At 37.6% G+C, this 13121-nt stretch overlaps 1 protein-coding gene across 18 annotated transcripts in view; it reads left to right on the top strand.

Annotated features, from left to right (window-relative positions):
* Positions 1-13121, top strand: part of SGIP1 (SH3-domain GRB2-like (endophilin) interacting protein 1) — a 203456-nt gene that overhangs the window by 103129 nt on the left and 87206 nt on the right. For all 18 annotated transcript variants that reach the window (XM_008569017.1, XM_008569015.1, XM_008569028.1 and 15 more), the window contains 3 exons: positions 2476-2532; positions 6529-6583; positions 7413-7588. In XM_008569017.1, coding sequence (XP_008567239.1) covers positions 2476-2532; positions 6529-6583; positions 7413-7588 — 288 coding nt within the window. The remainder of the gene's footprint in view (positions 1-2475; positions 2533-6528; positions 6584-7412; positions 7589-13121) is intronic.

The raw sequence follows: 13121 nt of genomic DNA, 5'->3' as shown, positions 1-13121 counted from the left end.
GTTTCCCCACTTCTGTTCTTCGCTTCTTCAGTTTCCCATTTAAAAATCAATAGAGTCATTACCTTCACTATTGCCGCTACTAAGAGCTGCACCTTGCTCAATGGTTAAACCACGAGAATTGTTTTTTTCTTGGGGTTTGGCCAGATGAATTTCCTCCAGGCTCTGACCTAACTTTAACTTGATAATTTTCACTTGTGAAACCAAAGTTGTTTGTAAGAATCCACTGGCACGAAAGAGACCAAACTGCCCGTTTCTCTAATAAAGCCAAGTGTGTGTGTGTGTGCGTGTTGAATACCTGCCAAAAATAATGTATTGTTATGATTTGTTGTTTGTGTTTAGTATTTGTTTTTGAAATGTTTCTGTTTTAAAAGAAAAACATTTTATAGGTTTTTCTTCCCCTTCATCTTAATCTTCCTTTGGTTTCCATGAAAACTAGAAAATTTTCATTTAGTCCAGATCTAAAAATTTAGGAACTTTTTTGTCCACAATGTTGGATATATGTTGTCAGGAAAGCTGAACATAATAAGCGATCTTGGTTTTGAAGGGCTTTAGCTATGTGGATGAGATTATCATGAAAGCACATTGTAGAACTTTGAAAAGTTTGAACTCAGTAATTTACCTAATCTCTTTGATTTTTAGATCATAATCCTCTGTATCAAGGAATTATTTAAGAACTAAAAGGTATATTGATAGCAGTACTATACTGATCATAAAATTCATGAATTTACTTCTTTAGAATCAACTTAGTTTATTTGATTTCTTATTATTATACATTAAATTTCTATATTGAACTTGTTTGTTATATAGGCTCTCTAAGGAGGAGTTGGAGCATTTTGTAAAGAAGCCATTTACAAACAGATTGGTAAAGCAGGAATTAAAAAAGAAATAAAATATGATAAAAAGATAATAACCATATCCGTTCCCAGGGAAGGGAGCAATTTTTATTATTAAGTGGCACATTCTTTAATTGACCATTTTCTCAACAGCAGCTTCATAAGGTGTACGTATGCAGAGTTGATGTGGCAAGTTTTTAAAAAGACCTTTGTTCAAAATAGAGGGAATATCACTGAAGCACTAATTCAGTGAAGGCAATTTTATGCGAAGATTAAAATGATGGAGTCTGAGTACAAATAATCTTTGTCAAGAGCAGAAATGGAGACAGGCACAGGCTCTATGTTCCCGTGTGTTGGTCTATGGAGGCAAAGTTCTTGTAATCGTAAATACTAGTTCAGTGGTAGTGATTAGGAAGAGAGAGGGCATGAGTACATCGTCTACTCTTTGCCTACTGTTTATTCTTGCTAAACTGATGCTAGTTCTTAGAATGCCCAGTCAACATTCAGTAAGTGTTAATTAATGATGATGGTTATTCTGGGTTATCTAGTGACCCTACATGCATACATAAAAACTTTACTTCTCCACTTTGGGTGTAAGCTGTTTACATTGTAATTCAAGCAGCCTTTATTTGTGATCACAACATTAAAGGTCCTGTCCTGAAGCCTCGTGCATTACCATTTACTATGTGTTGTTCCAAAATCTGCTGTTGCTCAGTGACATACCATTGCTTAATGTGCTAAATACAGGAGTGTTGTTGGATGGACCCTCCATTACCAATCTGATGTGTGTTTTTGTCCTTTGCTCACAAAAAGTAGAGAATCTTGGTAATTTCTATTTCAGTAATGCTACATCCTTGCTCAAGTGCTTGTGACCATATGTCATGATTATACTAGGGACCAAAAAAAACTTTGAGATAATCAAGACAGTAATGCTGGTAAGCAGTCAATTTGTAATGATATATGCTCATGGAAACATAGAATACACGGATGACAGAAAGCCACCATTATTCTTTGAGTTCTATTTTAATAATTTGATAAGAAAAGCCATTTGAAATTAATATAGTCATTGCATTTAATAACTAGGAGCTGAATTTACTAATTTGGAGCTGACTTCCTTTATATTTTATTGAAGGTGTGGCTAGAAAAAAATTGAGTCAGTGTTAGAAATGCTAAAAGATTAGTTAATGACCTGGATGAGTACTCTTTGGATATGTTGGAACTAACTGTATAGCAGCATGGAAGTCAAAACGTTTCCATTTTTAAAAATTATGTGTATATATATATATATATATTCATATATAGTTATATCCCTTGAAGGTAGAGAGGATTAAATTATAATGTAGTTGCTGTGAATTCTTTAGTAATTGAATAAAATTTGAACAGGTAGTTGTTAATATCCCTATGCCTAGGTATCTTACAATCTTTTATGAAATAAGTACGTAGGCTCTTTTATGCAGTGTCACGGCAGCTAAATTTATCATTCAGTTGCATCAATGGGGTTCCTTAATAAGCTGCTCTAATTTGCATTTCAAGTGCTGAATTTTGATAGCTCTTGCTAAATACAGATGAGTTAAGTGTTCTTTGTTGTTGTTTTTTTCATTCAAATGTTTCCTTTCTAAATCTATTTTCAAATTTATTACAGAAGAAAAGCAATGGGGCACCAAATGGATTTTATGCAGAAATTGACTGGGAAAGATATGTGAGTATTAGAAGATTGTTTTTCTTTATTAAGTATTTCACAATCTAAAAATGAGGTGAGGCATTTTTATACTTGTATTTATAATAGGACATAGAAATAAGTGAAACACTCTCTATCCCATTAGGAAGTGCCTGTCATGTTTGGGGTGGTATAGAGGTTAAGAGCACTAGAGTCTGTCAGGGCTGGGTTTAAGACCTAGCCCCTCCATACAGCAGCTGTGTGTGGCCTTGGGCTAGTTACTTGCTGGCCAGCAAAAATAAGCTCAGTAGTTGCCTTATATCATTGTTGCAAGGATTCAATGAGACAATTATTTCAGAATATTTCAATAACCTGCCTAGCCTAGAGTATATGTTCAAAAAATGCTTTTTCTAATATTAACTCTGGTTGTTTTAGCCCTGATTCTATTTCTAAGCAGCTTTGAGAATCAAGGCAAATCAATTAACCTCTGAGCCTTGCTTTCATAACAGCTACTATAGCCTCACGGTACAGTTTTTTTCCAGGTCAAATGACAATCACTTGTTGCTTCTCAGGGAGTGAAGGTGTATGCCAGCTGAGACCGAAACTTTACTCTTAATTCTCTCAGAAACTGATTAGCATTATCACCACACACTTCACCAACCACAACAGAACAGCCTGTTAGATTCAGCCAGGATTGCTCTTGGATTTCTAATCATATAGACATGCAGGCCGTATTTGCACAGAAGGCTGTTTCTATTCCATAGTAAGTGCCCAAATTTATGATCCCTACAAAATGCCTTTGCTCTTATTCTTTAGGTGACTGTCCTGGCCCAACCTCCACTTTCATAAAAGTTAAGTTTCATGTTAAAGCTTTTGCATATTTGCTAATAATTTTATTTTTATGATAAATGATACTATCACTTAGTGAATACTCTCTGTTTGTCAGTTATAATGTTAAATGCTATTAAATCCTTATCACTTTAATAGGTAAATACTACATTATCTGGATTTTAGAGAAAAATGAGGCTCAGACAGGTTAAATTCTTCATGCTTTCCACCCCTACACTCCAAAACATATCACTCATCCAACTTATTACCTGGCCCTCTCTTACATCTGCTTTCCAGGATTGAGATCCTTTTGATATTTTTAGCAGTTCAATTCCCTAGAAAGTATGACAACCCCTATGTTACCCTAAATCCAAATTGTTCACAAATATTGTTATAAGGGAAGCTACTAGATATTAAAAAAGAGTGATTTTTCCCAAAATTAATTCTTTTTTTACCTAGAAAGAGTCTGTTATATTCATAGGATTCTTTAACACACAAGAATGGTATACTCTAAGCAAACAAGAAGTGTGATAATTAGGGCCTGCCCCGTGGCTCACTCAGGAGAGTGCAGCGCTGGTAGCGCCGAGGCCGCGGGTTCAGATCTTATATAGGGATGGCCAGTGCACTCACTGGCTAAGCGTGGTGCAGACCACACTGTGCCGGGGGTTGCGATCCCCTTACACCAAATTACTCATCAAATACTACTACATACTACCTTCCATCTAGCACACGAACCCTAAAATCTAGTGGTGTCCCTCGTCAACACATGAGTACTTAAATGAAGTATAACTTCCCACAAGTTTGTTTAGTATTAAGAACTAATCATATCAGGAATTGCTGGATGATTATGCATTAGATGCCACTTTCTCTAAGTAATAAGAAGGAATCTGTTCTTAATAAGTTATATCATCCTAGTTGTGGCAGGGAAGGCCTCAGGGAGGAGATGACCTTTAAGCAAAGGCCTGTAATTGTAAGTAGAGGTTAACTGGCTGAACATTTAAGGGAAGAGGATTCAGGCAGAGGGAACGGCATTTATGAATGGGAAGAAGAATGTGGGGCTAAGTGGGGATCAAGGGAAGAGAATCGCAGACATGAGACTAAAGAGAGGAGCAGGAGCCAGATCATCGGGGCCCTGGTGGCTACACAGAGGTGCGGGGCTCTTGTTCTAAGGGAAGTGAGAAGCCAGGACAGGGTGTTTTTTGTTGTTGTTGTTGTTGTTGTTTTTTTGCAGGGAAGTGACCTCAATACACTTGCATTAAAAAAAAAAAAAAATTAACTCTGAGTACTAAAGGAGGAGGAAAAGAGGGCAACCACAATAAATACTCAAAAATCGGTGGCCTTCAGACACAGAGAGAAAAATACTGTATAATCTCACTTATACGCAGAATCTAAAAAAAAGAAAAAGTCAAATAAATAGAATCAGCAGAACAGTAGTTACTAGGGGCAGAAAGGGAAGAAACCGAAAAAGGAGGTCAAAGGTACAAATTTGCAATGAGGTGGGATGAATAAGCCTAGCTATCTAGTACACAGCATGTGGACTATAGTTAAGAATATTGTATTGTATAATGAAAATTTGCTAAGAGAGTAGATTTTGGTGCTCTTACCACACACACGGACACAAAAGTGTAACTATGGAAGGTGATAGAAATGTAAATTTGGTTGTGATGATCATTTCATAATCATATATATATATCAAAATATCAAGTTGTACACCTTAAATATATCAAAAAATAAATTTTTTTAATAAAGGCTGGTTTTTTCGTAGCATTCAGGCCCTCGTCTTCATGGTCATGGCATTTTTATTGCGTCAATGACTCGCAAAACTATCTCTCCAACTCTGTCCTCTCACTGCCAGGACTATGGCCTCAACTTCAGCAGGGCCACCTTTGTATTCTTCCTCTTCTTCCCCTCTAGGCAGAAGATATAGTCTCAAAATGCCTGGGGTCAAGGCCCAGGTCTGCCATTTGCTGGGTGTGATTCCTTGAGAAACAGCATCTGATTTCCTCTAGTTTCTTCCTTGGTAAATGGGTATTTCTTTCTACATATGATTGTTATATGGTTCAGTGAGATAAAGTATAGGTCATAATTTTATATAATAGAAACTCAAATATGACAATGCTAATCTCAGCAATGCAAACTGCCTTTTATCTTTCCTGCTTTTTCTCAAAAATGTTAGTTGTCTGCTATAGAATTAGTTCAGCCTGGAGTACCAGCACACTCCTGGTATTTGAGGATAGAAATCTCGGACTCTTGAACCCTCTCTCTCCTTTTTCTCCTATGACGAGTCTGGTACCAAGGACTAACGATTGGTCCTTTCAAATGTCCTCGATTCATCCCATCCCACCACCACCAACTTGATCCATAGTCTTAGCACATCTTGCCTAAATTGATGAGTGCATTTTGAATTAGGTTTTCTTTCTCCAGTTTCTTCTGCCCCCAATCTATCCTGGCACATACTTCCAGAACACTCTAAGATTCTGCTTTCAGCATGTCCCTCCCCACTTGGGAAGCTGCAGCAGCCCTATCAAGCCCAAACCCTTCCCCTAGCACATTGGCACGATGGTCTTATTTCCCACCCTCCTGCTGTACAGCTCCTTTTCCAGTCACGTCATCTCTTTTTGTCACCTCTCCCTTCCCCATCTGAATCCTAGGCTGTCCATTCCTGCCTTGTCTCAGCACAGGCCCTTCCTTCCCCACCACCTAGAAGGGACTCCCATCCCACCTTCTCCTATCTGCACTGAAAAGCCCATACAGGCCTCCCTGATTTTCTCAAACTTCACTAATTTCCTCTTTCTTTTAACTCCTATCTAACACTAGGGTTTTATATTTTGTGTGTGTGTGTCTTATTTATTTTTGCCTACCAAAATACATTTTCATGTCCCTGAGGATAAGTAATTTGCATTTTGTTTCCCCCATGTTGCTTAACACAGTGCTTGGCTTACAGGAAATGCATGATAAATTCTCCTTGAATGCTTTCTTTCATTGACAGTTGATTCTTCATTTATTTTCCCAGTAGGAGACTCTCCAAGTGTCCCCGAGTAAATATCTAAACATATACTGCTCAGCACTCACTTCCAAAAGATAAAAATCTTAGCCTCCTAAAATAAGAGACTTGTCTATATCTTTAAAAAGATGACTGTAGAAGGAAAATGAGTAATTCTTTGGTCATCATCCAATAATAATTGCTTAATGTGCATTCGTATTTTATAGAACTCACCTGAGCTGGATGAAGAAGGCTACAGCATCAGACCTGAGGAACCGGGCTATATCCTTTTTTTTATTTTTTATTTTAATTTTTAGTCTTTCAGGAAACAGTAAGGTAAATTCAGGTTTTACAAAGATGATGAAATAACCTAAGCTTCCCAAGTCCTGTTATTCCTAATATTAGAGATGAATAAACACCCGTAATGGCTGAGCCTCTATGATTGAGTCTAGAGAGACCACAGCATAGCCTGCATAATGTTCGTAGTCAATTCTGAATGAGGATCCATCAGTGAACCATGTGAAGTCGGCCTTGGGTAGGGGCCCCTAGGAGATACAGGAGTGACAAGGAATAAAATTTTTTTTTTTTTTTTTTTTTTTTTTTTATCCATTCATGGAAAAGAGAGAGGAGACAGAGAAAAATGTGCTGAAAAACACTTGTGCAAATTGTGGGTACTGGGTTGTCTGTTAAAACCTGATATGACTACATGACTGGTGACTACCAAATAGCTCTTACTGTCTTCTCCCTGTAATTCATCTCTGGGCACAACATGTCACACTCAAGTGCTTAAGATTCATCACAGATCATCCATAAAGTAGCATTCCTTTTTCTGTAGATGAGTAAACTCACCTGTGCTTGTCTGTGTGTGTACCAAGTGTGACATGGCTCCTTGAAATTTACCATCCTTGATCATGTTCTGAGGAAAGGTGTGTAAATCCTAACCCCTTCCTCTTTTATTTTTGTTGTTGGTTTTGCTTTGGTTTTCTGCCATCTAAGGATACTTCTGCGGTCCCTATGTGCAATCATACTTGTGTCGTAGTCATCATATGCTCACCATGCTGGAAGATATCACAGTAGAAGAAAGAGCTATGTATCTTTAACTGTGTTCTACCTACCAAAGGAAAGCACTTTTATTCATCGAGTGAATCGGAAGAGGAAGAAGAATCACACAAGAAATTTAATATCAAAATTAAACCATTGCAATCTAAAGACATTCTTAAGAACGCTGCAACTGTAGATGAACTGAAGGCATCAGTAGGCAACATCGCGCTTTCCCCATCACCAGTGGTGAGTGGCTTATGTTCACCTTCCGTGAGAATGGACAGAGTGCTGCATTCTGCCCAAGCGTATTAAGTCGATCAGGAACCCCTTAAATTGAAAGCTGCATGTGGTCACCATTTTATGAACGCTATAAACCTTAAACAGCTCATTTTAGCTTAAAGTTTCATGCATTTTATAGAGCAGTTCTTGTGCTTTTCAAAATGGTAAACATGCATGGAGCCTCATTTTCTTTTGACTTATTTGCCTGCAAACATTATAAAAAGAAAGAAAAATAAATAACCAAAGGATTATCCAGTCTTACTTTTGAAGGAAACTTAGTGATTAAAAACATAGTGCACAGAATTACTTACAGTGATTTTTTTTTAAAACATCTTAGTTTCCTTTTCTATGATATACCACATAAAAACACGTGGAAGAAAAACCAAGGAAATTGCTTTTTTAGAAAGAAAAACAAACAAAAAAAACCCCCCACTTTTCATTGCTATGCTCCAAAAGGTAATATTAATCAAAATCATAGTCTAAATAGATATTAAAACTCTGGTTCTTCATTATATTTTATTGTAAAATTGTCTTAAATGCTCTCATTTTTAAGGCACCCATTACAGATATTACCCTATTTATATTATTCAAATCAGTATTTTCCCATAAGTTGTGCTTCCTTTGTCCAATTCCCATCTACTAAATTTATTTAGTTGTTGAATTCTGAGTTCCAACATTTACAGTATTTTCTCTGTGTTGTTTGATAAATACCACTATTGTTTTCTAAAAATAGCTATGAAGAGCAGAAGAAGGCTCTCAAACTAGCAGCTTATGTTTCGGGTTTCTTCTTTAGAGAGATATGATCTCTCTACAGCATCCCCCCTGAACAAGGTAGTTAATAAATACTGAACCGTTTTCTAGATGCTTCTGGAAATATTTCAACTAATCTTTCAGCAGGAGTTGTAATCGTCCATCCTCTGAGAATAAAGTTTTGCCTGCCTGGGATGAATAAATTCTACAATGATGGCTTCGTTAGTGCTTAGTGGTTATAATGGCCTTTATTGCTACTGTTGGTGACAATTAAAATGATTGCTAATAGTAACCAGCCATAGCAAATGATATTTCAGGTAGTTTTAAATCATATACTCACCTGCGACCTTAAGATGTCTTCCTGAAAGGGAGGCATAAAATGTATTAGTTTTCTTTCCCTTCTGCATTGGAAGGTACAGATTTTAAACTCACATATTGGCCTGTGATTTCTAGAAATGGGGGTATTTTAAATGCACGCACTTTCACTTCATTGACATCTTCCAAATAATTTTTCACTTACCAATTCATTTTTTTTACTGTAAAAATCTATCTGAATGCCCAAAACCAGTTTATGTCAACATCTCTGTAGTTTATTCTATCCGCTTTTGTAGGTTTATTTTCTGTGTAATAAACTTAGTGGGCAGTTGGAAACTACCTGGGGTAAGTGAAAGAAGGCATGTTCATGGGATTAAATGAACAAATTTATGTAAAATCAAACTTACTAGAACAGTCCCAGAAACACAGGAGATATTTGCTGAAAGCTAGTTGAATTCAGGAAAGGACAAATCCCCTTTATCAAAAAAATGTGCATGGTGGATATTCCTCCAGCCAGATATGTTGCTGAGGGCATAGCAAGAAAAGTGACTGTTTACTCTGAGCTCTTTTCAACATCTGTTTTTAAGGTAATATAATGACATGATGCAGTTAAGACTCTGATATAAAAAGAAAAGTTAGAGGAAGCAGAGTGAATATTCGATGGAGATACAGAAAAAGTAACCTGGGGTTATGCTGCTTCTGTATACCAGCAATGCTTCAGACCAAGGGCCCCCCACTCCTCCTCCCACCCACCCCCACACCCCCAGTTTGTTCCCTTTAATGTGAAAACCTGGCTTTTCCATTACTATGACTTCCAAATATTTGTAACTTGTAATATTTATTACAGGACAATGAACTGTTATTACTACTTTAGGGAAAGTTGAGCAGGTTTCTGGGTATACATAAGTACAAAGAGAGGTCGTCATTGAAAACATATTTTTGGCTTTACAATCTTTGCCTTCTTCTAGGTAACCTATGTGTATATATATCTCATAAATGACACATGCAGTACTTTATTTCCAGAAATGGATAAGTAGAAATAACCTCCTGAAATCCAGTTGGTGCCAAGATAAAAAATGGCAATGATTTGTACTACTTTAGATATTTCCAGCTAAACAGACATTTATATTTTCTTCAGGTAGTGAAAAAGAATAGAGCCTCCACCAGTTAATGCTAAATCAGGGTATTTCATTTAGGCTGTAGTTCTTATGCTACAAAAGCAACTGAAAATTCCAAATTATAAACTCTTTCTAACAATGGCTTACGTTGGATTTCTGATTTCTATTGCTTTTGAAGTTTTTAAGGTAAAGTTGTGCTTCACATATTCTTTTCACCCATCTGTAAATATATATTCATGAAATGTAATCAATTTGATCTCTTTTATCAGGAATTGGTTTTATTTTAATTGAATAGTTTGCCTGTACACACTAGGTGGTCAAATTAATAAATGGATGAAATGAACTGGAATGAATAAATGAATCATATATATCTATGTATACATACAAGATACACCTATCTGAAAATTGCTCTTCCTCAAAACAAACTTCAGCAACATGTAAAATTAGGGTTTTAATTGCTGGCAAAAATCCTACTGTATAGTTAGACAAACATATTTCAGTCCAGATCTTGCCGTGGCCCTTGATTTTTATATAGAAAGACAATATAAATGTAGGCCAGGACACGGCAAAACACCAAAAAAGGAAGAGGAATGATGCAGGGGTTAACTAACAGATAAACAGTTAATAGATAAATAGTTAACAGATAGTTAATTTCTATTCTCATGCTGTAGTCTCTTGATAAGATACCATGCTCACAGGGCAAAAAGTGAACATCAACCAGGTTTTAGTTTTTCATTTGGCATCTATATAAGTTGGAATATTGGTTGAGCTGCTTTAACAAAGACCAAAATATTAATGGCTTAAACAAATTAGGTGGTTTATTCCTCTCCATGTAAAAGTCAAAGCTGATAGGCAGTCCAGTGGATAATAGAATCCTACCCCAGGGGTCACTCAGGAACTCAGGAACTTTCAGCATTATTGCTTCACCTTTCCCAGGGTGCTGCTGTCTTACCACCAGCAAGCACCTTCATATTCCAGCCTTGAGATGGAGGAAGGAGAAAAGGAAGGGCAAGTGGTTTCCTTTAAGGATTTGACTCAAATCGCACACATCAATAGTACCACCACTTTGATCCCATTGGCCATAACTTGGTCACATGGCCACATTAGCTGCAAAGGAGTCTAGGAAAGGTAGTCTTTTGCTGGATAGATATGTAGCCAGCTAAAACTCAGGGTTCTGTTATTAAGAAACAAAAGAACAAATGACCATTAGTGAACACTGGCAGTTTCTGCCACCGTATCTTAAATAATCTCAGATTATTTCAGGGAGTTCATTAAGAAATGGGATTTTTTTTCAATTTGTCTTGAAAATTATTCCCAGAACATACTGAAGCCAGGATTTTCCCTTTTAAAAATCTCTAATTACTAATTTCTGAATACAAGTGATGCTGTGATATATGTTAGCTAATAGCAGGATAAACAGAAACAAATATCAGTAAAATATCAACTTGTTTGGTTGATAGATGCCCCTACAACAATAAAAATGCTCCCTCTATCTTATAAAGTTCACTACTTTTTGAGGCAGTCTGCTTCATTGTTGAAAGAAAGATCTTCGTTTTATTAAATCAAATGTTCAACTTTTGTCCTTGATTGTAGTTTTGCTCTTTAGAGGATGAACAAAGGACAAGTACCCTCCTTTTGCCAGCAGGTTTTCCATGAATCAGACTGACTTGAACTCCAAGTTTAGAGTGCAGGGTATTTATTAAGGAGTGACCTTGGGCTTACCACCTGTGGGGTGGGGTGGGAAGAGAGAGAAGTTGAGCTGTTTTACACACCCGACAACAGCCTGCACTGATCCCAGGGGAATTCTGGAGCTAGAATGATTCTTCAGAGTTATCATGAGGTTGGCTGAGATGAATAATCTTTATACTGCTATATCAATCAGTACTCCAATGTGGGCCACATTAGGATGAGATGTGACCTTGGGCGAGGCGGCTCTCTGCAGCCAGGGCAGATCCTGGGATGTTGACAGTTGAAGGCTATCTGCCAATAGCACTCCCAGCTGCTGGCATAAGAAACCCTTCTGAAGGGGAATCTTCACAGCACATTTTCGTTCCACCACAACTTCCCTGTACCTGACATAGGACCTCATATATCATTGCCATTCAATATATGCTTGTGAGTGGGAGAGTGAGTGAACAAACATGTGGACAGGACCTGGCCAAGGACAGAGCACTGTGGCATGTCACCACTCTCCAGCTTTACACCCACCCATTAATAACACACCTCAGCCTTCTTTTGCTCAACATGTGATGATTCACCTAAATGTGTCCTCATCCTGGCCACATATTTCCCCTTTGTTCAAACCAGTGATGGGAGCCTTATAAAATGCAACACTAAATTTGAGAGAGGAAGTTTCTACAGCCTTGCCTGGATCTAACAGACCAGAAACCCTGTCAGAGACAATGATGGGTTTAGTTGCCCTATCTCTTTGCACTGGCACCTTGGGTTACCTCCTTCTTTTCCAAGTGCATTCTGGGCCATCTGTTTAAATAACTTGTTCTAAATTTGGAGTTAATAGGAGGCAGCTGTGGGTCGGCCCTGTGGCTCACTTGGGAGAGTGCGGTGCTGGTAGCGCCGAGGCCACGGGTTCGGATCCTATATAGGGATGGCCGGTGCGCTCACTGGCTGAGCGTGGTGCAGACAACACTGTGCTGAGGGTTGCGATCCCCTTACCAGTCTGGAAAAAAAACAGGAAAAAAAAAAGAGGCAACTGTATAGTAACAGCGAGTACACAGCCCCCATGGACTCAAACAGTCCTGGACCCCAGGCCCAGATCTACCAAGTTTTACCTGTGTAACCTAAGACAAGCCCCATAACTGTTCTGAGCCTTTATTTCCTCCTCTGTAAAATAGGGATAATAGTAGTCCTTATGGAATTTTTGTGCAGATTATTGTCAGCCTCTGGCAGACTCAAATCTTGTTCAACTTTTTGTCCCCTATGCTTAGCATAGCTCATGGCACACATTAGGCACTCAGATAGTTATTCAATAAATGACAGAATGAATGAAGCATGCAGAAGATCCTAGTAACTACCTGACACGTAATTGTTACTCTGCAATTTCTGTGTCTTCATTATTGATCTATATCTATATCTATATCTATATATATTTTTTTAAATCTGACTTTTCATCTTTTTTAAGAGTCATACTCTGCTTCCCTATTTCCAGTCTTCTCACCTAAAAGCATGTTTTCATGTTCTGGATTTTAATGTACCTGCATCTCAAGGCTTGAATTCCACTAAAGGGGTTTGGGGTGCTCTCAAACTTTAATTCTGAAACAAATCTGATTCACCTTTTAGAAAAACTACCTTTAAGTCAG

The sequence above is a fragment of the Galeopterus variegatus genome, unplaced genomic scaffold (assembly GCF_000696425.1).
Source record: "Galeopterus variegatus unplaced genomic scaffold, G_variegatus-3.0.2 Scaffold458, whole genome shotgun sequence".
NCBI classification, from domain to species: Eukaryota; Metazoa; Chordata; class Mammalia; order Dermoptera; family Cynocephalidae; genus Galeopterus; species Galeopterus variegatus.
The sequence above is the reverse complement of the archived record's forward strand: the minus strand, read 5'-3'. Positions and strand labels throughout refer to the sequence as shown.